The 27234-nt window shown below is 46.7% G+C and overlaps 2 protein-coding genes across 3 annotated transcripts in view; both read right to left on the bottom strand.

Moving 5' to 3' along the window:
* The window catches only part of LOC142873425 (uncharacterized), a 30500-nt gene extending 17265 nt beyond the window's left edge, over positions 1-13235 (bottom strand). For both annotated transcript variants that reach the window (XM_076007753.1, XM_076007752.1), the window contains exon 1: positions 12434-13235. In XM_076007753.1, the coding sequence (XP_075863868.1) occupies positions 12434-13037 (604 nt within the window). In that variant the 5' untranslated portion in view covers positions 13038-13235. The remainder of the gene's footprint in view (positions 1-12433) is intronic.
* Positions 1-27234, bottom strand: part of NDUFA9 (NADH:ubiquinone oxidoreductase subunit A9) — a 449537-nt gene that overhangs the window by 236948 nt on the left and 185355 nt on the right. The window lies entirely within an intron of this gene.

Below are 27234 nucleotides of genomic sequence, written 5' to 3' on the forward strand. Positions count from 1 at the left end.
TGGAAAATGAGTGGCACCAGGGAGCACCGATCATGGTTCTGGACATGGGTACAGGGCACCAAGCTTTCCGGCTTTGTCCAGGGAGCAAATGCTTGGAGCGCTGTCACCTCAGCAGTTCTGAGACCCCTTTGGCCGCTTGCCAAGATGCGCTCAAGAGAGAGCCGCCTCCCCACCCCCACCCCATTCTCCCAGTCCCTGCAGCAGTGTGAGTCACAGGAAGCGGCTGGGAAAGCCCTCCACCACCAATGACATGCTAGTGAGCGGCTGCCTGTCACTGGCCAGCCCACAGGATAAGCATCAGGCCAAGTGCGCGATTCCTGTCACCTTTCGTCCCGTGCTGTGGCTTATCGGAAGCATTTCCCTTTCGGCCAGCAGTTCTAGGAATCGGGCAGAACATTGAATCCTCGGGCTGGAAAGAATCTACGGGGCCAGCAAGCCTGTATCTCCCCTCAAGGCTGACACATCCAAACACTGCTCCATTCTTAGAAGTCTTCAGGGCATTGCTCACAGCTGCTCTCAGGGGACATTCTGGAAGTTTCTCAAGCTGGAGTGTTCACCCACAACCAGCATCCTCTCCTATTCCGTTCAATCCACCTCAGTTAATTTTCCGACTCTGAGCTACTATGCTCAGCACCACCGGGCACCAAGGAAGGACCCTGGGGAGTGTAGTGCACAGTCCCTGCACACAAGGACAGGCTGAAGCATGCAGGGGACAGGGCACAGTCCCCGGAGACAGACCACTGGGGTCCATAGCCTGGCACCCCTTCCTAGCTACGCGATCTTGGGCAAGCCACTTAACCCCTCTGAGACTACGCATAAAATGAATGTGATCATTAGTACCTCCCTGATGGAGTTGTTCTGTGAGTTAGGCCAGTAAATGCAGTCATCCCTCAGTGTCTGTGTGGGAGCGGCTCCAGGACCTCCCCTGAGGATGCCAAAGTCCGCAGATGCTCAAGTCCCTGATATAAAACTGCACGGAATCTGCACACGGCCTATGCATATCCTCCGGTGCACTTCACATCACCCCTAGAGGACTTATGACACCTCACGCAACGTAAATGATACATAAATAATTGTTATTATCTAGGGATTAATGACAAGAAAAAAAAGCATGTACAGGTTCAGTACAAATGCAATTTTCCCCCAAATCTGTTCAATCCATACATGTTGACAGTAAATGGCCAATACATGTCAGCTATTGCTACAACCCTTTCGGGTATTCAGACATGCACATACCAGTCATGACTAGCATAAGCAGCATGGTATCTCCTTCCATATGTGTTCTACATTATAGCATGCTTTTTATACTTCATCTCTTTCAAGAAAATATAAAAATGAGAGGTGACAAGACAATAATTTGCTACCAGGATTAAATGCATAGAGCTGAGAGTAACTTCAGAATCAATTGGTTAAATAATGCAGATCCATCATTTTGCAGAGAAAAATGAGATTTAAGCAACTTGCCTACATCACACTAACAACAAAGTTGGGACTAGATCCTTGGTCTCCTAACTCCCAACGTAATGCAGTTCCCTGTTTCTCTATGCCACTGGCACACACACACACATACATACACATACACACAGCCACACACATGCACATGCACACACACACACATGGCCACATACACACACGGCCACACACACACACATACACATACACACAGCCACACACACATGCACATGCACACACACACACAGCCACAGCAGAGCTGAGCGGATGAAGACATCCCATTAGCAAGAATTCTTTTGCTTGCTCTTCCCTCAGGGAAGGCAGGGACGCAGGGTGGGGTGCTCTCTGTGATGTGGGGCCTGGGGACACACTAAGACAAGTCAGGCCAGAAATCCAGCAAAGCACACAAGCCCAAGGCCCCTGCTCTGCTAACTCCTCTCAGAGTGGAGGCAGAAACATCACACACACCTTGTCAGGAGCCACGTTCCAGTCCCGAGCTGACGCTTACTGGCCCTGAGACTCTGGGCAATTTGCTGCACCTGCTCTGGGTCTCTGTTTTCACGTTTGTATGTTCAGACTTACTAAGATTTCATTTATGATAGAAACCACAAATCTCAGAAAACAGGGCCTGCATTTAAATGTTTCTTTAATTTTTAGGGCAGAAAGATACATTTTGGGCCACTTAAAAACAATTGGTGCAGATGAAATGCTTAGCGAGAATACTTGGGGACCTCCTCTCTGGGCACGGAATAAGTGTCCAATAAACATGTGAAATTAGTCAGCGGCAGGAAGAATGGGGTGTGCTGGGGTGCTTCCCCTGGAAGCAGGAACCTGGAGCAGGTGTCGCTCTGCTCATGTACTCAGTAAGCACGCCGCACCTGGGGGTCTGGGTCTGGGTCTGAGACGGGAGCAGTGGGGGAAGTATTCATAGAAGCCGAGTCCAACCCCCCGGGTTACAAATGGGTGGAGCCGGACGGCAGCATGGACAGTCACCCTCGATGCAGAACCGAGTGAGGCAGAGGCCCAGCACCCAGGCTGGCTGCCACTGCGTGGGGACAGCGCCGGAGGGACACGCCAGGCTGCGCTGGGGCAACTGCATGAGGCTTCGTGGTGAGTCTCGATCTGGGTCCTGACAGAGGGGCAGGCGTGGATGGAGGCAGGAAAGACCTGAAAAGCCGTGCAGGGCTGTGGGAAGTTAACACAAGTACGGCTCAGGAGTCAGGGAGTCCTGGTCGACATCCTGACTGTAGTTTCTCAACTACGTGGCTTTGGACACGTTCATTCGCCTCTCTAAACCTTAGTTTTCTCACCTATAAAAATAATAATTGTCTTGGTCAGCTCAGGCAGCTATAACAAATGACATAGACTGGGTAGCTTAACACGTTAACTGCCATATGAGTTATATTTAACTCACACTAGTTTTGAGCCCGGGGCCTCGTGAAGCAAATGTAACTCATAGGTCTCTTCGCCGTGGGAGCCGCGTGGTGCGCAGGCAACACCCGCTGCTGTGCTGTAGCATACGTGTCACGTGACGGGTGCCCCCCTGGGCAAAACCCTGCAGTTGATTCGTGAAAATCGTACTTGTTGATGTTCTTATTGTTACAATTAATATTGACAATTCAATTGCATATAATTCATACACAGGAAACAATAAAAAATAACAAATTTTTCATTACATTAGAAAGGATCATTTTGTTTTCAAAGTTTTTATTCTAGTTTCTTAATAAAACACCATGGTCCCAAGGGAAAAAAAAATTTTTTTTTTCTAGTGTGGCAGTCAATGTGTTAAGCAACAGAAACGTGTTTCTCTCAGTTCTGGAGGCTGGAAGTCTGAGAGCAGGGTGCCAGCATGGCCAGGGTTTTGGTGAGTGGCCTTTTCCTGGTTGTAACTTCAGGAGAGATCTCCTGTTCTTTTCTATAAAGATGTTAATCCCATCACGGGAGTTCCACCCTCACAACTGTGCCGGACCCTACTCACATCCAAACCCACCTCCTAACTCCATCACACTGGAGATTAGGATTTCAACATAAGAATTTTAGGAGGACATAAATATTCAGCCCAGAGCAATAATAGAGCCTGTTTCCTAGAGCAGTTGGAAGTTTTAAATGAGGTAATACAAAATACAAAATATATATATATATATATATAAAAGAACAATGCCTGGCACAGTAAGCACTTCATAAATTTTAGCTGCTGCTATTTTGACACTATAGAGGCAGAAATGGCAAAGTGGGAAGGGACCCATGCTATATCTTCACCAAAAAACATTAGCAGAGGAGTAGAAAACTGCCCTAGCACTGAAGCTTGGCTTATTCTGTCCAGCAGACTCTCTGACAAGAGCTCAAGAGAGCTCATAGGACAATCTCAGAAAGTTGACCTGGCACAGTGCCTTGTAGGAAAAGCAGGCATTCAGTAAATATATAGGGTGGGTAGATGATCGGATGGGCAAGAGAATTATTCCTGAAGTTTCCTCGTTCGCCTGGTTAACCAAGTTACCAAACTTTTCTTAAACTAATAATGCTCTTCTGCCCACACCACTTTCCAGAATCACAAGAAGCACATTCATGTGGACATTCCCACGAGAAAAAAGAATTAATATAGCCAAATGGCCCACATTGAAATCAGAGCCCTCCAAATTTTTAAAATAGAGCATTCTTGCCTATCATCAGTTACAAAATAGGCACATTTCGACAAGCATCCTTTCAGAGGTCCTTCACGTGCTGGGAAGAATGACTGCAATGCATGTGCTATTACTCAGCTACCCAATGGTTAAAGCACTAAAATTTGGAAGTGCTTTGTGAGACCACAGAGATTGTCTGGGGCTGGAGTCGTCAACCTGGTTGCATATGAGAATCACCTGTGGGGCTTTTTCAACATGCTGGTGCCTGGGTTCCACCTGAATCATTCGTGGATTCTGAATCCAGAACCATGTCTGAATCATCCATCTGGGGTGCAGCCCCAGCTTTGCTGTATTTCACTACAGGGGACATAACACACACAGCCTGGGTGGAGAGTAATGGTCCCAGCCAGCCCTCTCATTTTGCACGTGAGAAAAGTGAGGCCCAGAGGGCATAAACAACTTGAGCCACTCTAACTATGCAGCAACAATGCTGCTTTTCAAATCCCATAAGAACTACATCTGGTTCCCACATGTGAACCTCTGAGGCAGTGTGCTGGCGCTGCCTCCAGTATTGCCTGTAATTACATCATAATGAGCTTCTGCTTCCTCTTGGAGCTCAAGGGAGTGCTAGAACTCTCCTGCCCTTTCACTGTGCTCCCCTCTATGCAGCCTCAAGCTAAATGCTACCCTTAATTTCTTCAAGCTCTCTGCAAGTGGAGGGGAGGAAAGAATCAGTATCCATCACAAATTTATAAATAGAAAAAAATTGGAAGAGTTCAACATTTCCCATTTTAACTGATACAATAAATTCCATCCTAAGAGCCAAAGGTTTCAGCTAAGTGTGATCTGCAATTGATTAGTTCAACATTTGAGATTTTCTTAGGAACCCAGTCCAGATTATTATATGATTTTTACACCTTCTGAAGACAGACAAGATGACCAAATCTCTCACAGATGGTCAAACTGTTGGCTTTTACACAGAAGATAAGAAAACTTGTTGAGCAATCAAAACCAAATCAAACTGCCCGTGTTTACCAAACACTAACAAAATGACTCTCATTCAGACCTCATTAAGTTGAATAAACTGGCCCTCTTTGTTGGCCTCTGTATACAGACTCCATCATATTTATTTGTTAAAAACTTCTTCACATCAGTAGATGTGTGCTTCAAAGAGTATCTGCTATGACTTTCTAAGTGCTCCCAAAGTTTTGCACACATGATTTCTGAAGTTTCTACTTTTCCATATGATCCGTACCTGTCTGTTCACCAGAAAGGAAACTGAGTCACGTTCTGCACCACAACATTCAGTGCCTCTGTGTGCTGCCCGCCTCTCTTGCCTCCTGTCCTCACTAACGATTCAAGCCCTTCCTGCGTTCCAGAGGTTCTTGGAATCGGAACCGTACTCTGGGGTACACTGCTGACAAGTGTGGGTGGGAAGAGAGGGGAAAGCTGGAGGAAGGGAAAGGGAAGGGGGTCAGCGAGAGCCCTGGCCTCTGCACCTTCACACGGTGTTGTTTCCCAGGGCAATTGTATCCGCGCCTGGACAGAGCACTTTCTGAGAAATAATCATCACTACTGTCCTCTTTCCTGGACCAACTTTGGCAGACGCTGGCGGGAAACAAGTCTTTACTGGAATGGTGTCCTTGTTGCTGTTTCTGGAATTAGCATGTTATTTACACATTTATCCGTCTTTACCATAAAGGACAAGTCTCCCTCATGGGCTGCACCCACTCATTTGGTCCATTCATCAGCAAACATTCATTAAGGGCCTCCTGTGCTCAAACCAGGGTTAGTACTAGGAAGGGGATACAGTTACCATAGAACTAGAATATACCCTCGTCCTCTAACAGTGACCAGTCTTACCAGGAAGACAAGGAAATAGGGAGAAATAAGAGGACCATTTCCAGAAGACACCTCTTCTGCAGATTAACATCACCTTAAGGATTAGCTGTCATCATAAAAAGTACATCCAAAATAATTTGGGTACATAAACTTTATATTATAAGTACACTAAGTAAACTCGCTCTCCTAAACTTGATAAGGAAGGCCACGTAACAAATACCAGAGAACAGTCATATCAAGTCCTGAAGGTCCTTTCTGGCTTTAAAATTCCATGATTCTTTGAAATCAGCCCAGATCTTGCCCTAAGTTTAAAGAGACTTAAAAGAAAAAAAATGAATTCTAAGAAAAAGGCAGGGAAACAATATGATCAGAGTCTGCAAAATAAGTATAATTGGGGTAAATATGGGCCTTACCCAACAAATCTCAAAATATTAAAATTAAGCTCCATCTCAAAACTTACGAAAACTATAAAAATTAAAAATAAATAAAATGTGCTTTAGCAACCACAGATTCAAGGTGTGTGGGAACTGTCTAACAGGTTAAAAGTATCATGGCACTTCTTGGTCAAGATTAGGGTTTCTTTGGCAATAGGGTTTCTTCAAATTCAGCTGGCTCCATCAATGTGCTTAGGATCAGTTCCATAGCTTATTCAGCAGGGGTCAAAGACTGTCTGGATATGCTCTTTGAGTCTCCGGATCAGTGGCCTTTGTGCTCTGCCCATCTCCCTGGACCCAATTTAAAGACTTTTGCCTGGAGGCGACCCAGATGATATCCTAAGCAGGGTGCCACCACTACAAAGCCGATCTTGACACAGCCCATCCAGGGTGTCGTGGAGAAGCTTAAAGGAAGGTGTTGGAGAGAGACCTGACCAGTAGGGTTTTTCTGGGACTCAATATCTCCTGCAGATAAGATTCCTGCCTCCTTCTCTGCTTTTGAATGGGTACAAGCTTGTCTCTTTCTTTTAGGACTTTACTAAAGGCCACAAAAAAGAGCCAGTACACATCAATATCTTGAATTCTCCACCATTGTCCCTAATGCTGTACTCTCGAGGGGCACTTACTTGTCCCAAGGTTTAACTGAAAATAGCTGGGTCAATTAATTCACAACCACATACCACTGTCACCACCTTCCCAGCCTGGAACGGCAGGGTTCCCAGTTCTTGCTGCCACACCTCCTCAATGCCCCCCACTCCAAAGTTTGTAAACAACCTGACTTTCCTATCTCACACAACGAGGGCAGCCTCCAAACTCTGCGAGAAGAAAGCAGCTCTGCCTGCCTGCCACCCCAAGGCGTGCCTTTCTACATGCGCTGGCTTCGTCCTCAGGCTGGCAGAAAAATAGCTGAAGCGTCTCCTGATCTGACATACAGACATGATGACATCTTTCTTAAGTTTTTCTCTGGGAGCAAGCATTTTCCCGAAGCCCATCAGCAGCCTCTACTCCACCTTATTGGTCAAAACTGGGTTATGTGCCCACTCCTGAGCCAATTAATGCAGAGGGAATGAGGTCACCATGGCAGTTTTCACAGCACAATTTGGGGTCCCTGGAGTCCCTGCGATCCTTTTAGGGGGTCCATGAAAACCATACTATTTTTATAGTATTATTGCCTTTTTCTCCCTCACTCTCACATGATGGATTTTTACAGAGACGACGTGGTGTGCAGACTGAATGCAGAAGCAGCTTCGAGAACCCAGCTGTCTTCTATTAAGCCAGGCACTAAAGAGATTTACAAAAATGCTAATAATGTCACTCTTCTTACTAAATAATTTTTGGTTTTGGAAAATATAATTATATTCATTAAAATATATGAATTAGATGAACATATTGTGGGCTTATATGTCGTTATCTTTAATTAATAAATAATTTTTAAATTTCTCACTTTTAGGGTCAAATACAGTAGATATCAACAGCTATCACCCACATAAGCAAAAGCTCTTTGGGTTCCTCAATAATTTTTTTTATTTCAGCATATTATGGAGGTACAAATTTTAAGGTTTCAAATAATAACCTTGCCCCCCCCTCCACTCACAAGTCTGAGCTTCAAGTGTGACCATCCCCCAGACGGTGCACGTTTCACTCATTATGTATGCATATACCCGCCCCCCTCCCCCTTCCCACCCGCCCAATGCCCAATTATTGTATTCCTATGTGTCCACTTAGGTGCTGCTCAGTTAATACCAGTTTGCTGGTCAGTATATGTGGTGCTTGTTTTTCCATTCTTGGGATACTTCACTAGTAGTATGGGTTCCAGCTCTATCCAGGAAAATACAAGATGTGCTATATCACCGTTGTTTCTTAGAGTTGAATAGTACTCTGTGGTATACATATACCATATTTTATTAATCCACTTATGAATTCATGGGCACTTGGGTTGTTTCCACAGGTTTGCAATTATGAATTGTGCTGCTATAAACATTCAAGTGCAGGTGTCTTTTTTGTAGAGTGTCATTTGAACTTTTGAGTAAATGCCCAGTAATGGGATTGCTGGATCAAATGGTAGATCCACTTGTATCACTTTAAGGTATCTCCATATTGCTTTCCATAGAGATTGAACTAGTTTGCAGTCCCACCAGCAGTGTAGGAGTGTTCCTATCTCTCCTCATCCACGCCAACATCTATTGTTTGGGGACATTTTGATAAAGGCCATTCTTACTGGAAATAAGTGATATCTCATTGTAGTTTTGATTTGCATTTCCCTGATGATTAGAAATGTTGAGCATTTTTTCATATGTTTGTTAGCCACTATTCTGTCTTCTTCAGAAAAGTTTCTGTTCATGTCCTTTGCCCACTTTTTGATAGGGTTGTTTGATTTTTTCTTGCTGATTTTCATGAGTTGTAATAGTTATCAGTCCCTTATCAGATGTGTAAGATGTGAAAATTTAATCAGAGGCATTCATATACGCCAACCACAACCAAATTGAGAACCAAATCAAAGACTCAATACCCTGCACAATAGCAAGAAACCGCATAAAGTACCTAGGAATATACTTAACCAAGGAGGTAAAAGACCTCTACAGGGAGAACTATGAAACACTGAGGAAGGAAATAGCAGAGGATGTAAACAGATGGAAATCCATACCATGCTCATGGGTCAGCAAACTCAACATCGTTAAAATGTCTATACTACCCAAACTGATCTACAGATTCAATGCAATACCTATTAAAATCCCATCAGCATTCTTCACAGAAGTGGAAAAAAATAATTTTACACTTCGTTTGGAACCAGAGAAGATCCTGCATATCAAAAGCAATTCTAGGCAATAAAAACAAAATGGGAGGTATTAATATGTCAGATATCAAACTATACTACAAAGCAGTAGTAATTAAATCAATCTGGTATTGGCACAAAAATAGGAATATTGACCAGTGGAACAGATGTGAGAGTCCTGATATAAAACCCTCCTCATATAGCCATCTAATCTTTGACAAAGCAGACAAAAACATACACTGGGGAAAAGAATCCTTTTTCAACAAATGGTGCTGGGAAAACTGGATAGCCACTTGTAGAAGGCTGAAGCAGGATCCACACCTTTCACCTCTCACAAAAGTCAATTCACGCTGGATAACAGACTTAAACCTAAGGTATGAAACCTCAATAATTTTAAGATTGTAAAGGGATCCTGAGACCAAAAAGTCCGAGAAACACAGCTTACATTCCTTAGTGTGCACGCAGTGAAGCTGGGATCAGCACGCCCTGAAGCTCTGCGGCTGCCCGGAGGAGAGATGCACATCTGAACAAAATGGGGCTCTGTTGGAAACGAGTAGAGGTGAAGTGCTTACTGAGCAGGTAACCAGCAGTGCTCACTACAGTGCACAATATTTTTTAAGTAAACTGAGAAATAAAGCGACTTGCCCTAGCTCACGCACAAGCTCTGGTGGAATCAGATCTTAAAATCAGGACCTCTGACTACCAGTCAAAGGAGTCAAAGTTCTGACTGTGATGCTTTCTGCTACGTCACACTGCGTTCTGGCAGGAGGGCTGAAAGAGATTCAGAAATCCTGGTGTGGTTGGAGTAACTTGGGCATGCTCATAACATGCTGGTCAGAGTACAAATGATACAGCCCTTCCAGAAAGCTGTTTGGCAATATGCAGCAGGAGCTGTGACCCAGCAGTTCCACTTCTAGGAATCCACACAAAGAAAATAATCAGACATTTGAGTAAAATCTGTGTATGAGGATGTTCATCAACATGTGTCTTTAATAATGAAAACTTGGAAATAACCTGAATGTCCAACAACATAGGAACAGTTCAACAAATTCTGATAAAGCTCCTTGCTGTTTATAGTGGTTTTCTCTTGAGGTAGAAATATAATAAATATTTGTATACTCAACATGAATGTTTTACAACAAGTACTTGTTACTTTGGTGATCAGAAAAATAGTAAAGATAAAAATAATTATTACTTTGAATAATGGCTTGGGGAAATACACTATACTATTGAGTAAAAAGGCATGGTACAATACTAAATATTAATATATAATACCATTTATAGATGTGTGGGAAATTTTCAGAAAGGAAGTACTCCAAAATGTTAACCTATGTCATTATCTCTAGGTATAAGATAATTGATGATTTGCTTTTTATTTTTTCCTGAATTTTGTAGGGCTCTAGAATAAGCATTTCCCTCCTTTATAAGCATAGGAGGAACGAGGGTTATCGTACAAATAAATTGGTGCAGAAAAGGAAGTGAGAATGCAGCGAGGCCAGACAGCACTGCTCACAGGTGAGGAGAAGGCAGGGGCGGCCCAAGCTCACCTGTGGCCAGCGCTTTTGGCTGCCTGGCTGGTGAAGCTCAGCGTTGCTTGGCAGCCATGTGCTTAACGCCAAGGAAAGATTCACTTGCTTGGCCTCTCTGTAGCCAGAGGTGGACTTGTGACATATTTCTGGCCAGTAAGACATGAGCAGAATCCTACCCAGGGCTCTAGGAAGCAACCCCTGTCTTGTTTCTCTTTTATTCCTCACTTGAAAATGAATACGATGCCTGCAACAGAGCAGCCGCCTTTCAACCTCAGGATAAAGACCAGAGAATCACAGGATGTCAGCCTGATATTGTTGAGCCATTGGACCTTCACCAGTAAACACTGACCCATGAATTTCTTGTCATGTGAGAAAAATAGCCCCGCTCTGTGTTTGAGCCATGTGGTTGGTTTTCTGTTAACCGCAGCCAAATGCATCCCTGACACACCGCTGTGCAGGAGTGTTGGGAGGATTAAGTGAGACCATGTATACAAGAGTGTTTTGTAAATTATAAAATACTATCACACCCTGGAGATAATGACAACCTTTAAAAACAACTAGTGCAAATAAAAAATTTCTCAAGATGGTCATTGTGCACCTTGGGGTCAAACATCTGCGTGATTGGGTAGATTATCTCCACTTTATAGTGGGCTGTTTTATATAGAAATGCATAGTCAGTGTGCACTTCCTTGAATTAAATCTAAATATCTTATTAACCACATGACTGTAAACAAAACACTTCTCTTTGGCCCTCAGTTTCTCCATCTGAGAATGGGACTAAGGTCCCATTAGCCCTCAGATACTCAGTTTTTGTTCTGGCTCCCAAATCCCAAAGGAGGCTACATTGGCTGCATTGGCAGCCTAGGACCCGCCAGAGCACCAAGATCAAGAGAAATGCTTGCACTCCCCAGGAAAGATGAGCACACGTTCTAGTTCTTCCACAATAGTCCAACCTTAAATACTCTGTACCACTGTCCCACAAGTATGTTCATACAGTTGAGATGATGTGTCTTGATTTTGTGTTTCATATATTGTCCCCATAAATACAGAACACCTCTATAGCAAGATATCATCTTGTATGTAACTAAAATATTAAGTGTCCATTAAAAATGCTCTTATTAAAACAAAAACAAAACCCCCTCCCCTGCTTTGGATTCTCTTTAGCATTCTGAAATAAGCTGACATTTTTAAAAAATTTTCATAAACACCAAGGAAGAACTACGAGGAAATGAACCCGGAACCTGCTTTAAAGTCAAGCTTGCAGAGCTCAGGCTTTGGGTTCTACCTGAGCTCGGTGGCCCCCAGGCCTCGGGGCTCCAGTCTTGTCCTGTTCCACATCCTATCTGAGACGGTGGCACCTGAGCCTCGAGAGCTGGACTCATCCTGCAGCCACCTTCCCTCCGCTCCCAGCTCCTGAGTGTCTCCCTGGGAACGATGCCATCCTACAGACCATCCTCCCATCCCTACGGCCAAGTCCAAGGAGAACAGCAACAATCTATGTAAACGAAATCAATATTCTACTTATCTCCACATTTTATGAAAATGGCTGAAGAGGGTTTGAAAAACAGCAACGGTAGAGGAGTGTATCGGGATGGTCCGACTTACAATACTGTACGTGCTGGGTGGGACTCTTCCTGTCTTCCTTGAATTGTGACTAGCATCCCAAGGTCGCAGCAAGAGGCTGCTAGGACGCTCACACTGGAAAGAAGGCTGTTCATGAGTTGGGCCAAACACTCCCAGCCCCCCTCGAAGGCTTCAAAAAGGCAGCGCAAGCAGCCCTACCTGGAGCTGCCGCCCTCAGCTCCTCTCCAGCCAGCACGGCGCACGACAGGGCGAAGGTCTGGTGGCCCCAGCCCTTCAGGGAAGGAGGGCGCACAAAGGCGGGCGGAGGAGGACCCAGGCACTTCTGAGCGTCCGGGGAAGCGCGGGGTGCGCGGCAGCGGCCAGTCTGAGGGATGGAGGCCCCGCCAGAGAAGGGGTCAGGGGCAGGTGTTGCCGGCTGGGCCACAACGGGCCCTGCGTTCTCCTGGGAGGGTAGGTGCTCAGGGCTGGGGGCAGCTGAACACCACCCCAAGAACCACGGCCGCCCGACAGGGACCACCATGTCACGAAGTCCACTGGCAACGCAGAGCCCCGCAGCGAGGCCTGGAAGGACACGGGCCGCGGCCGGCACGGGGGACACACAGACCGCCGCCCGCAGGGCCCAGCGGGCGGGCAGGGCGGCGTTTGCAGTGAGCAAGAGCTCGAGGTTCACTGTGCTTCCCTGCTGGTTCTCACGGTCCCGGGCCCTTCCCGCCGCTGTCCCGCCAAGCCAGACCTGCTGACAAACCGGCCACACCCAAACCTCTTCTTGACTCGCCTGAGGAGAGATGAGGGAGGTGGGCATTTCCCAAAGAAACTTTATTAAGTCTTCGGGTGGAACAAAAAGGAAGTTATTACGGAAAATAAAAACGGCACAAAGAAAGTGCCTGGTCCCAAAGCAAAGTCTCCGGCTCCGTGGACCGCGGTGAAAGCGGCGAAGCGCTCTCGCGTCCTCAGCCCCCAAGGACTTCTAGTCTGATCCTCAGGACCCGCGTCTCTCTCCCGCGAGAAAGGGCGCCCCTTCGCAGCGCCCGCCCTCTCAGGCCGCAGGACCCTCGAGCGTGAGCCATTGGTTCCTCTGCGGAGACTGACACCACCATCAGCCAATGAGCGTGCGAGCCCACGCCCGCCCTTCGGGGCTCCAGGCCGGTTGCAGGAAAATCACGTTTTGGGTGGAGCTTTGGGTTCCAAAGGAAGTTTCTATGTAGCATGGTGAAGAGCCCTTTGAAGTCCTCAGGAGGGTCCCATGTTGGAGATCAACGTAGAGTCACGAAGTCCACCTCTGCCGGCTCTTCCTGTAGTTTTTTTTTTGGGGGGGGAGGGGGGCGGGTATTGAGTGTCAGGTGAAGTTTGGCTTATGCTTTAGGGGTCATGTTATATCACTTATTTGCATTTAGCTGGTGGCTTTGGTGAATAGGAACGTACAAGGTTTCACATGCCTGCATTGTGGTGTTCCGTCTCCAAATATGTTGTCTCTCCTCTCCTCCCCTCTGAGACCATGTAGACTCTACACAACAGCTGGCTCCCAAGAGGGAGCATTCCAAGCACTGGAAAGTAGAAGCCGCCTTTCTCTTAAGGCTAAGCCTTGGAAGTTATGCATTGTCCCTTCAGCCATAATCTGTTGACCAAAACAAGTCATAGGGCCAACCTAGATGCAAGGAGAGAGGAAATAGACTTTGTTTAAAAGAATTTGAATGATCCTCCACAACAGTATAATCACAGTTTTTAAAATATGTTCATATGCTTTGACAAAACCCAGAAGATGGAGTAAGTCATGGTACAAGAAATTTTACCAAATCTCAGGAGAGAAAGGAGAGTTAAAGTATCTAAAAAAAATCTACAAAGATTCTGCAGAACTTTCCTCAGCCTCATCCCCAAACCCACAGCAAACAGAAGGTCTGAATGGAGCTGCACAGGCATGAATAAGATAAAAAGAAATAGCATGGAAATTATGCAAATACACTACAGAACTTGAAAGAAAGAGACTGGGCATAGTTTCTCACACCCATAATCCCAGCATTTTGGGAGGCTGAGACAGAAGAATCACTTGAAGCCAGGAGTTTGAGGTTGTAGTGAGCAATGATGATGCCACTGCACTCTAGCCTAGGCAATAGAGCAAAGGAAAAAAAGAGAAAACAAAGAGAAAGAAAGAAAGTTAGAGCAAAGAAGGAATCATCACATGCAAAAGACAACACAATTTGGAAGAAAACATAATCCAGGGAAAAAGGAAATTCCTCAAAAATGTTTCACACTAAAAAGCAATCTTGAAAATAAATGAATTAATAAAAACAAGAACTCAAAGATGAGATGATAAAACAATAAAATAAGACCAAAAGAGAGAGACAGAGAGGCAGAGAGAGAAACATGGAGGGGAAAGGAGAGGAAGAGGAAGATTGTGGAGCTAAGAGAACAAATAAAAAAGCAAAAAGACCATTATATTATATAAGCAATAGGTATACTTCATATGAAAATATTTGCCAGTGGAAAGGCTCGAGCTAGTGCCAGTGAATACAGAAGACAAAGACAAGAATTAAAAGCAATTAGAGAGAAAATAATAGATATAAAGGATGGTGAAAGACAACTCAATATAAAGTATTTGGTGTTGCTGAGGTAGAGAAGTCAAGAAATGGAATAGAAATATTAAAGATATAATAGAAGAATTTTCCCTGATATGCAGGGAGAATCAACTGAATGAGCATACTGGTTTCATGAAAACTGACACAGAAGCTTCAACATCAAGATCCAGTTAACTTACTGAACTCGAAGAATTCTTCAGGCCTCCAGAAGATGATAGGAAATGTTAAATTAATTAATATAACTCAAGTATTAAAAAATAGTAAGGCCTTCCAAAAAAACCAAAGTCTAGGCAAAAAAAGCAATTAACCTCAAGGAACAAAAACCAAGCTGACCTCAGACTTCTAAAAGTAGTATTCAATGCCAGAAAACAATGCAGCAAAATTTTAAAGGATTCGAGGAAAAGAAAATGCCACCTAAAACTATAACCATCAAGAAGTCCTTCAACATAAAGGCAAAAACAAAACAAAACAAAAAGAAACAACCAGAATTTCTCAAACTTGAAACAACTTAAGAAGAAGATAGCACCCAGGAAGGAAAAAAAACTACCTGATAATAAAATTTTGTATGTTAAAATATGAATCCAAATAAAAATTCAGGAAAGGAGAAACAGTCAAAAAAGTATTGGTGGTAAATACTGAAACCATTAGATACTGAACAAAAATTAGACAATTGTGAAAATTATGATTACAGAACAAATTTTGACAAAATGGACTTTGACAGATAAATTTTGACAATGTAAAATTAATATAATTAACAAAATTAGGGAGTTGTAAGGAAAGAGAGAGGACACATGAGAAATGCTAATTATCTTATTTTTCATAGCATTTACCCAAGTAACCAAAAATATAAGCAATATTCTAACTTCCTGCTTTGGAAAGGCCCCCTACTCTGCCTGCAGAGTAGGATCTGTCATCTGTCTCTGTCTCAATAAAACTTTCTTGTAGCTAGTTGGCCCACTCTCGATTCATTCCTGTGTGAAACCAAGGACTGAATTGGCAAGTTCAGGGGGTTTTCCTCCCTTCACTGGGACACTCCCTGCATCATTATTGTCTACTCATACTTCAAGAGTGTCCACAGTCTCTGTTTCCATTTCCTCATCCCTCATCATGTCCTTAACCTACATAATCTGGTCTTCAATCTACTCCCAAAATAGCTCTTTGCAAAATCATACATTAAAAATTACAAATTCTTTGGTCCTTTAACTTAGTCTCTTCTCTGCAACATCTGACATGGTTACTCATATCTTCTTTCTGGAAATCTTGCTTCCTCTGGTTTCCCTAACACCTGACTCTTTCATTTCCCTTTCCCCATTTGTTATAATTAAGGACACGTTCTGATCTCTAGAGAAAGCTTAAGACTCTTCTTAACTCCACCTCTGGGGAATGAAATCTCAGATATGAGTCAAGATCAAAATGGGCTTCTCCCTCTTAGAGCTACCCACTGGGGTCCTGGTATTAGCAGCTGGAGCTTTTCAGTAGGAGGAATAAACTATAATGGAAATGGCATGGGGTAGATCTCACCAAGCCCTCTTCTCAGCCAAGACCCCTTTTATTCCTGGCCTTCCCTGCCCCCAGCCTTTAGCTCTGCCCCAGCCTTTAGGAAAGGAGTCTCTGGTCTTCCCTTTATTTAAATGTCTTTAAATAAATAAATCTCCTCCTTTGGCAATCAGAAAGGTAAAACCCCAAGGGTCAAGAGTAGAACAGAAGCTTAGAGGAGAGGCTGAAAAGAAGCTGCCTCTGTCTTTAGCCAACATTCCAAGTTAGTTGCGAGGCCCTCAGGGTTCACACATGACCCATCACAGCTCATGACTCAATGCATTTGCCTGTGGAACCTTCCGTACATCTTCTATCCTTTAGGAATCCACAGCAATGGGAGGTGGTTGGTTAATCTAGGAATCAGGTACCCAGGGTTCTTAGCCAAAGCTCTATGAGTAACATTTCTTAGTCTTGTTTGTGGGTTCCTCTTCCTCCACCCTCTTCTTGAATGTCAGTACTCCATATCCCGGGTCCCCCTTTGTTAGTCCATGTGCTCTCCCTGGATTATCTGGTCTTAAGGTTGCTTCCATGACCACTTCTGTGCAAACCACTCCCATTTCTCCACCCCAGTCCCCATCTCCCTCCTGAGAGCCCCGCCTCTACTAATGAGCTCCATGTCCAACAACACTGCACCCCTCATCGCCCCCATCAATCTACTCCTTCCTGGTGTCCTCTAGGCTGCCGACAGTGCCCTCAGCCTCCTGGAAGCACTCAACTCAGAAACCAGGGGCAGCACCTGCCTCCTCCCTCTCTGTCCTATCTGCAATCAATCATTTCTTTCTGTGAGTTCTTCCTCTTATAACCCTGGTTTTTTTCCCTAACTTCAAATGGCCTCTGCTTTAGTTTAGCTTATTACCATCTCTCATGGAAAAGGTTTCCAAAATTTTCTAACTGGTCTCCCTGCATATAGTCTTGCTCCCCTTCAAACTCTCTCACCACATGGCAGCCAGAGTGATCTTCTGAAGCACAAGTTTAATCGTGTTAAGTCCCTGCTCACAATTTCCAGGGCGTCTTCAGAGGCTGAAGGTTATAATGGCAGTTCCTTTGTATGTCATCTCAGTCCATTTTCAACCCAACTCTGCTCACCCTTTTCCCTGATTTCCCTACACTTCATGCTTCCTTGTATACTGCGGTTGTACTGAAATTCTTACAGCTCTCCCTGGATGTCGCGCTCTCCCATGCCTCTGTGCCTTTTCACATGTGACCGCCCCCTTTAAAAACTCTCCCCTGTGTCACACCTCGACTACTTGGCTAACTCCTACTCCTCCAAACTCAGCTCAGCTGCTAACCCTCTGTGAAGCCCAACTTCACTTCCCTGGCCAGTTTACAGGCTCTTCCTGCTGGGCTCCCATAGCCCTTTGAACACAGCTCTTTCCTGGCACAGACCACACTCTCAGCAGCTGTCCATTTAGCAGGTGCTCTTCCCCGCTGTGCTGTAAGCTCCTTGAGGACAAGGACAATGTTCTTTCACCCACGCATCCCTGAATCTGGCATAGCCTTTGGTATGCATTAGGCACTCAATATATATCCATGGAACAATTGGGTAAATCTTCAGTTCAACTTATCTTGAAAGACCTTTATGAGGTGGGAATGGAAATATGAATATAATAAGAAAGTGCATATTATTGGGTGCTTTGAGGAAATATGAGGAATGGAGAGAGATATTGGGTACCTGGGGGCTGGGTACTTTGCATATGAGGTAGATATTGTAGCCCAATTTTATAGACATGTTAACTAAGCTCAGAGAGATCAAGTAACTTGTCCCAGATGACAGCCAGTAAGAGGATAAGCACAGACTGGAACCCCCAGACCTAGCCGAGCTCCCACGCCAGGTGACCTGTCAGGCGAACCACCTCACGTGCAGGGTCCCCAGCCGGGATACACAGGAACCTGAAGAACTGGCGCAGCACACTGGCTATGAGACCTTGAGTCATTCAATAGCCTTTTTGGGTCTCAGTGACCTCACCTGTAAAATGAGGACAATAACATCAGTCTTACTACCCTGACAGAGTGGTGGCAAAGTTCAAGTGAGATCGTGTCTTTGCTTTGAGGGACACCAAGGGAGGGGAAGGTGCCATAAAATTGTGGTAAATGGATGAATTCCTTCAAAATATGAGGATACACCGAAAGGAAAAGAAGGTGCTACCCAGTGTCTGTCTGGAGAGCACTGGGGTGACGGGTTGAGTGGGGTTCTTGGGTCTGGGCGAGGCTGGGGGTGGAAGGCTGCCCTTAGGGGGAGAGCTGGCTCGGTTCTGAAGGAAGGGAGCCCCAGCGACTGAGGCACAGCTAAGGCACACCTCAGCTGGCTGAGAACACGGTGGTGCGAAAGGAAGTTAAACCCGGCAGATCCGTCTTCCTGGAGTGGGAAATCCGAATTGTGAAATGGCTGGAGATATAGAATAATCTGTCCTGAACTGTGCAGCCCTCACAGCTTCCAGGGCAGAGCCAGACGGTCTGCACGTCTGTCCTCACGGCCCTGAGGGACTGGGCAGACACCAGGGCCTTGCCTGACAGCAGGAGACACCGAGGGACAGTGAGAAGGAGCTTCCCTGGCCGCCTCACAGCGCTGGCCAAGGGTGCAACCAGGGCTCCCTCCCGTCACAGCACGCTCAGGGAGGAATTCATTCTCTCATTCGGTGAATGCTGAGTGAGCACCTAGAGCGTGCCAGGCATTGGAAATAACTCTGAAATGACCGCAACTCTGAAAGTCACCTTCGAGCAGTTCCGATACGAGGTAAGAGCCACCTGGGAACTACCTGAAGCTGTGATAGGAGTCTGGGGTTTGGAAACGGGCAACCATCAACAACAGCTGCAATAAGCATTTACCATATACCGAGCCAGTCTATGTGAGCACTTTACATGAGATGAGGTATTATATGTGTCTTATTATTAAGCCTTGTCAACAATATAACAAGGCAGGTCTGATTATTATTTCCTTTTGTACAGATGAGGAAACTGAGGCTCGGAGAGGTGAGGTAAGTTGGCAAAGATGACACGTCTGGCGTAGAGCACAGCGTAGTTTCTGGCTCAGACTGTCTAGCCCCAGGGCCTGCACTCAACCACATGGCTGCCTCCTCTCAGCTCTGCTGAAGACAAAGAAATGATTCTTGCCAGGAAGGGGTTGCCTCGGGTCAGAGTGCAGAGAACTGCTGGAGGTGTGAGGAGGCTGAGGTCTGGCCTGTCCCTGTCGACACCAGCTCCTCCTAGCCATGCGGTGGGAGCATCCTGTCTGTCCCCACCCCCACGTCTCAGCAGCCCTGACCTCCAGCAGGCTGAGGGGATGCCTGCCTCCGGAAGCCCCAACATCCTGCCTTCTGCTGAACCCACAACGTGTCGGGCCGCCCGTCCCAGCTGCAGCACACAGGCGGCCTGAGCTGACAGGCTGGGGCTGAATTACCGGCCCCTTGGCTAGAAATAGCCCTCTGAGAAGTGTGTGGTGGCTACGTGTCCACAGAGAAGGGAGGAGGCAGGCAGGGGAGCCAAGGAGTCCCAGGATCCCGAGATAACAGGAGTCCGGATGTGCAGAGTCCTAAACATGGTGGGCTGGCCTGGGTCACAGGCTCCAACGAGGTGAGTGGGAACCAGGATGTCTGCTCCCCGACGTGGGCTGCGTGACAAGCCCCAGCCATCCTGAGAGGGTGGGCTGGGGCTGTCGGGCAGCCTTGGAACACCAATCAGATCAGGCAGCCTGTGTGGACACACGCACACACACACACACACACACACACACACACACACACAGACACACCTCCTCTGTGGTCCCAAGTTTCTATTGTTCTTTCCTTGGGCAGTGTCCTGGCTTTGCAAGCGTGACCGTCTTCCCTCTGGTTTTGCACAAAGGAACAGAGTGGGATAGCAGCAGCCTGCAGAGCCCACAGGCTGAGTAAGCCAGAGCTCTAACATTGCTCCTTCGTCCCCCACCTAAAAAAGAAATATCCAAGGCTCACCCTGGAGACCACTTGCGCCCAGTGCGCCCTTCCTCTCCTGGGTCATTGTCCTTTGCCGGCCATGTTCCCATCCTGATGGCTTCAGTCCTAAAGACACATTCTCAGAAGCAGGGATGTTCACAGAAGGGGTGTGGTGTGTTTGACAGAATTCTGAATTCAGAGAAAGGAGACAGGGGTTTGATTCCCAATTGTGGCACATGCTAGGTGTGTGGCCTTGGGCAAGTCACAAATTGATCCTCAGTTCCTTCACATGAAAGAGGGGCTCCGCATAGCTCCTGGGGCTGCTGTGAAGATCAACTAAGAGAACGTGTGGGTGCTCTGTAGGAAGAGTGCGCTGGCACCTCTGCTGGTTCCCGTGAGGGATGGCCTCTGCCGCACGGGACACTTTCAGCACAGGCCTAGTCCCAGCCTCAGCTGTGGGTTATCTGCGGCATGCCACTTAAACATGCCACGTGGTGACGCCACCCTGGCCTCCTTCGTGATGGTATTTGTGGCAAAGAGTAGATCTGGAAAAGCACGTGGTCACCGTGGCCACTGTTAACGCCTGTGGCGAGTGTGCCTGCCTGAGAGCAGGGCTTCCCGGCCTGCGCCGGGCCCACACAGGAATGAGAATTCTTTCAGGGCGCACGGCCACTCTGGCTCCACAGGCGACCAATCAGGACACAATTCAAGAAGCTCTACCTTGGAATTTTAAACACATAATGCCCCTTCCTCCCAAAATGTGATTTTAGTTTGTGGATAAAGGAGGTCTCTAGAGACCATTAGAAGGCCTCAACTAAGACGTAAATTCTTAAAAATTTGTGAAGAAGGCTGTATCTTTTGAACTTCAGCAGCCTAATTTCTGGCTACGGAGACGATACCGCTGAGGGGATGGTTAGAGTCACCATGACTGGAGGCCGCGGGACTCGGGTTTCAGGGCCGGATGTGCCCCCCCAGCACCCCTTCCCGTGGAACCCCTTTGTCCGGCAAAGCACAAGGAGTGGCTGTGAAGGTGCGGGCAGCTCGTGCCTCCAAGGCTTGCCCTTCGCGCACGTGACCCGCGTGAGCAAGGGTAAGACCAGGGCTGGAGTCAAAATAACTGTGCAGGGATGACTTCAAGCCCTACCTTGTGGGCATTCAAGGGGGTCGACGTCCCCGAGGGGAGGGCAAGGGAAGCTGTGGGAAGCCTGGCCTGGGCCAGTGCTGCCACTAAGGGGGCAGGGAGGGCCTGCTTGCCCAGGGCCATCCCGTGCCCAAAGGCGACGTGCTTCATTGCCCCAGCAGCCTGTATCCCAAGAGGCACAAATGAGGCATGAGACACCTGCACAAGGCAGATGAAAGAGTCAGCTCACTTCCATGAGTCAGGATGGGAAACCAGGTGCCCTGTCGCCCTTGCAGTGACTTTGTCCCAGGGAACAGCTGGCAGTGCAGCGTGTTGGAGGCCTCTGCACTGAGGGTCAGAAGCTGGACTCTGGCACTGAGCTTGCCCCTAACTTGGCTGCACGGCCTTGGGCAAGGCAGCGCTGAGCCTCTGCTTCCTCACTGAGAGAGCAGGCCAGGATGGTGACCTCCAGGGTCTGGACTCCCAACGTCCAACCCTGAGAGTCCACATTTCTGTGATGCGCACAGAGGAGAGTGGTTAGGAGAGAGCCTGCATCACCCTGGTGTCGGGGCATTGGCAGGAAAGGAAGTGGGAGGAAATGGATTCCGATGTCACGAGTCCCTCACGTTCAGAAAACTCCAGGCGGGGTCCGATTGGGAAAGCCCCAAAGAGGACGCGTGTGGGCCGCCCCTGTGGGAATGCAGGCTGGGGGAGCTGGGGACTCAGTCCCTCCGGCAGGTGCCATGCAGTGGTCTAGTCTGGCCAGCCATAGGGAGCCTGACGTTGATGGTGACCTGTGGGTGACAGCCGGGGAAGCACCTCTCCAGGTAGACTAGTTCTGTGAGGGGCAAGCAAGGTCCCCGTCATGGAAGTATGTGGAAAAGCGCTATTCAAATATAAAGTAAAAATAGTTCTTTTGGGGGAGGTAGAGTGTGACGGAGAGAAAGAAAGGAGCGTCAGGGAGGCCCCTGAGGAAGCGTGTGCGGGTTTGGGGAGCAGAGGGCACAAGTTCACTAATCGTACCCCGAGACACCTTCATTCAGCAGCCGTCCCCACTCCCCTGCATCTGACTTAGTCCCCCAGCTTTGCCCTGTCCCTGCTCTTGTCACCCGCAAGGGAACCTTTCGTGAGACCATGCACAGAGGCTGGGCCTCCCCCACCCGTGGGACGCCCGGCTTATCTCCCGCCAGCTGTGGCGGGGCCAGGAGAGCCTGTCCAGGAGGAAGAGGGTGTAGGCGGAAAGAGGAGGGGTGTGGAGTTGAGAGGGAAGGAAAAGCTTCAGCTATTGATCAAGGGCTGGGACTTCTGTGTCCTTTGCTCTCGAGTTCTGCCATGACCTTCAGGCTGGCAGGGCTGCCAGCGGAGGGCATCTGAGGTTCTTTAACCTCATGGCAAAATAAGCTTCTGATTATACACGCCAAGGTGACCCAGCAGGGTGTGCGTTCAGCGACGTTACAGAAGCCACTTGTATTTCGTTTTGGAATGTATGAGGAGTCCAGTTACATATTTACATTTATCTTTGAGGAAATCTGTTGGACTGAGACTGTTATAGTGACATATATTATTAAACTATTATAAACATATGATATAATAATAATATATAGGCCATTATATATTAGATTAAGTTTATCTCTAATCCAGTGTAGGCATTTTAAGCAAGGCAGGCAGTGAGGGGAGAAGCGAATCCACCTGCAGGGAATTTAAACACTTCCGGATGCCGTGGACAGGGCGGGTAACTCAGGCGCAGGTGATGGAGGGTGGCAGGTGATGCCGTGGCGTGGGCTGGAAGGCAAGGCGGTGCTCCACCCGCAGACGCGCTCCCAGAGTGCACCGGCGCGGAGCCACTTCAGAGGTGACGTCGTCCACACGTGCCACATCCCACTTTGCAGCTGTGCCTAAGGCTGCACATACAGATTTCAGTGGAAACGAGCTCCAGCTTTGTCAGAGAGGCTGACCCACATGACAATCAGGGGTGAGGGATTTACTTGTATCTTATTATAAAGAAACGAAAGGAAACTATCTGTACACAGTTCACTGTGTGCTGTTTTAGCACATCTCATTGATCTGATCCTGGAATGAACCATTCCAGGCAGTGAAGAAATTTTGACACCTGTTGAGGTGAACATCATCGCCGAATTTTGCTCTCTCTCTCTTTTTTTTTTAATAGACTTAATTTCTTCAGAGCTGTTATTGGTAAAGTGCAGAAAGTTCCCATATACCTCCTCTCTCTACTCCGCAAACAGTTTCCCCTGTTAACATCTTGCATTAGTGTGCTGCATGTGTTACAATGATGAACCACTATGGACACATTCTTACTGAAGTTTACATTAGGGTTTACATCACTGTACGTTACAGTTTACATTAGGGTTCACTCTTTGTGTTGTACAATTCTACCGGTTTGACAAACACATAGGGTCATGTGCCCCTTTAGAGCATCACACAGAATAGTTCCACTGCCTAAAACTCCCCTGTGCTCCAGTCCCTTGCTTAGTGTGCCCTCCCTGTACTCTGCTCTCCTCGTTGTGCAGCTGTCTCAGACAGTGGGCCGAGTGACAACTACCCACAAATGACAGCACATAGCAGTGTCGGTCATACATGTTCAGCCCCGGCCCCTAATGTCTTGCAATGCTCACTGTGTAAAGCATTTGCCAAGTGACATAATTAGCTCTAAGTTGACTCATCTCATCTGCACCTGCTGCCGGTCAGTCCCTGGGCTTTCCTGCCTCTGGTTTCCAGCCATCTTTTTGTCTTGTACTCGTATCTGTTCCTTCCCCACCACCCTCCCTCACACCTCTGCCAACGTTCTTCAGAACTCCGAGACTCAGTATGGCTGTTTCTTGCTCTTGAACAGCTTTAAACTTCTAAGTAAACAAGCACTCAGATGTGCATATTTTAAATTAAATACTGTCAAACATTTGCTATTTTATAAAAATTTTTCAAAAATAGGTGGCAGAGTTTGATGGCACATATTTGGAAAGCAAAGTTTATTTTCAAAAGGCTTCAGCAAGCGGCACTCAGATGCCTCCCTTGTCATTAGCAACCCTTACCAGCTATCAGTGCCACTATTTATGAATGAACAAGTGTGGTCTTTCCAAGGTCACTGGAAGCTTGAGCTGCATTGGCAGTAGTGGCAGGAGGGAACAACATTCCCAGCAAACCACGGAGAAGCACCTCCACCTTTTATGTGGATTTGAACCCCTTTTTAGGCCTGGATGTCCCACTGTGCTGGAGTTCTAGGCTCCCTTGCCCAGGGTTTTGGAGCAGGGCCTGCCCTGAAGACAAGCCATCTCATGGTCCTTTATTTTGAAAAGATTGTCATGGAAAAAATAAGCTGGAGATTTTGCCTTGGGGAGGAGAAATTGGAACATCTCATTTGGAGGGAAAAAGGGTAGTGAAGGAGACTAACTCCATAGGAGATATTAGTTCTAGACTAACAATTAGTAAGTTCTTGCAACATAGAACTGTGACCCCAGGCACCAGGGCCAAACCACGCAGGGCTATTATTATGTATGTGTGTATATATATGTACATATGCATGTATGTGCATGTGTATATATGTGTGTGTGTAGATATACATATATATAAATATATACATATAAATATGAAGTTCTGTGGCCTTGGGAACCACCTCCAAATCTCTGGACAGAGCTTAGAAGAAAACAAAGTCTCCAGAAGAGCTGACCACTCTCACATGGGATACAATGGAATGCAATGTAAGTATTAAAAGGAATAAGGCAGAGATATACATACTGACCAGGAAAGACAATCAAAATAGACCTTGGCATGGACAAAGTAAGCTTGCTCTGTATACAGCATGCCCTCAATTTTGGCTCATAAAAGTGCATACATAAGTATATATATGTGTGTATACCCTAAATCAATAATATTTTACCTTTTATAACATTTTACTTTTAGAGGGTACAAACTATAGTGGATGTTCACTTTCTATTTCCTAGATTTCTGCATTGATTTGCTTTTCATTAACACATATTTTTAAAAATAATATTGCTTGTTTTTCCATTTTTTAAAATTCCTATGGTACGGAATATGCGTATCAAGAGCCAGGATGCTTTGGGGAACGTCGTCCCAAGCACCTCCCAGCCCCACCCATGGGACTGCTCTGAGCACCCGAAGAGACTGCAGGTGTTAATATACACTGCAGGTTGTGAAATCCGGACAACTGCGAAGTGCTTCCTGCCCAGCACATCGTAAGATCAGGACTGTACTTTTTATTCTTAAGCTTCTCTAAAGATTTTCTATAAGGTGCTGGTCATTTGACAAGCTTTTGATAAAAAGTTACGTGTTGACTGAGTAGATACATTGAAGGGAGAGTATGATTGACTACTAGGGAGCATGTTTTCATGCCAAGATGACGTGAGAATGGCATTTTCAGACAAGACACAGAAATGGCACCGCCCAGAGAACTTCAAGAAAACGAGAAACAACCATTCGTCCTGGATGGCTTAGACCTCCCTCCACTGCTGTCTGGCTGAGACAGTCCCTTGAGAGAGTGAGACGGTGGCGAAACCATCACAGAATGATGGAGACAGGATAACGAGGGTCAGAGAGTGAGAAGTGTGGAGCCCTGCTCAGAGTCTCAAAAAGAAAAGACAGCTGCCCTGAGACCACCTCCTCTCCCATCTCCCAGCTCTTCTTTTGCCTTGATCCATCCAACATTTTTCCTTCCTAGGCTAATGACAGTCAAGCCAATGTTATTTTTTGAAAATTGTGGTCAAGTCTTCCCATTGAGAGAATACAATCTGGGAGAGAAAATCCTCCTCAACATCTTCTCAGAGCAGAGTCTGAAGAGAGAGACAGGAGATGAAGGAAAGTAATGAACATGCAAGAACACGGGCTCCTATAGTCCAAGTCCACACGAGGGCCCTGATTCCATGAGTGTACATGCAGGGACTGGACTAGAGGCCTCCGCACAGCTCCCGGGACAGATTCTCCTGACGCGGAGCAGGGGCTTCCAGGCGGGCTGGAGATGAACAGGTTTCCCCACCCATCACGGAACCAGCCCTTCTGCACCCAGGCAGCCACCTGGGAACCAAGGACGGTGACATCCAAAAAGCACAACCCAGCGGCCTCCTCCCTGGGCTTTCTGCTCTCATCTGGTGTCCAAGTTTCACTTTGGGCTCCTGAGGTCACACTCGTTCCCAGATCCTCCAACCTGAACTGTGACAGAGTAGTGCCCTCTAGGTGTAAAGAATGGGAACCTACGTGCCCTGACCTCTCCCTTCCCTCACTCTCCCACACCAGGCTCAAAGAAAAGGCTGCTTATAGGCTCATGGTACCAATTTACGATTTGGTACTAAAATTCACTAGAAAAGCCCATTTACATCTTGACGTGCAGTTAGGCTGGAAACCATAGGAGGGAAAGGAAAATTGATCAGGTCATTGAAGGGGGCCTTGGTCTCTGTGTACTAATTCCAGTGCATGGTTGGGACTCAAACCTGTTTGTTGATAAGTACTTTCATATCAGTAACGTCTAGTGTGTTGGATTAGAATCTCCCAGGTGACTTTTAAAAAAGAACAAAAAATTGGCTTTTGCCCCTGCAAACTCAGTAGGACTAAGGTAAGCCCTGGGGTAGTTGCAGTTTTTAAAGCCCCACAAGTAATTCTACTGGGCAGCCAGGTTTGGACCACTGGTGGGGAGGCAACCAGGAGCTGGATGGAAGGCCTGCTGTCTCTGCATGCTATTGGGTGAATCCCGTCTTTGCTCTCAGTTTTTCCATATCTTAAATGGGAAGAACTAGTCTGAGATTCTTGCACCTTCCTTTACCCTCTCCAAGTGAGAAACGCTTCTTCTCCTCCCATTCCTCCCAGAAATAAATCTACTCTCCTGGTCTGTACTCTGCC

The sequence above is a fragment of the Microcebus murinus genome, chromosome 10 (assembly GCF_040939455.1).
Source record: "Microcebus murinus isolate Inina chromosome 10, M.murinus_Inina_mat1.0, whole genome shotgun sequence".
Classification (NCBI taxonomy): domain Eukaryota; kingdom Metazoa; phylum Chordata; class Mammalia; order Primates; family Cheirogaleidae; genus Microcebus; species Microcebus murinus.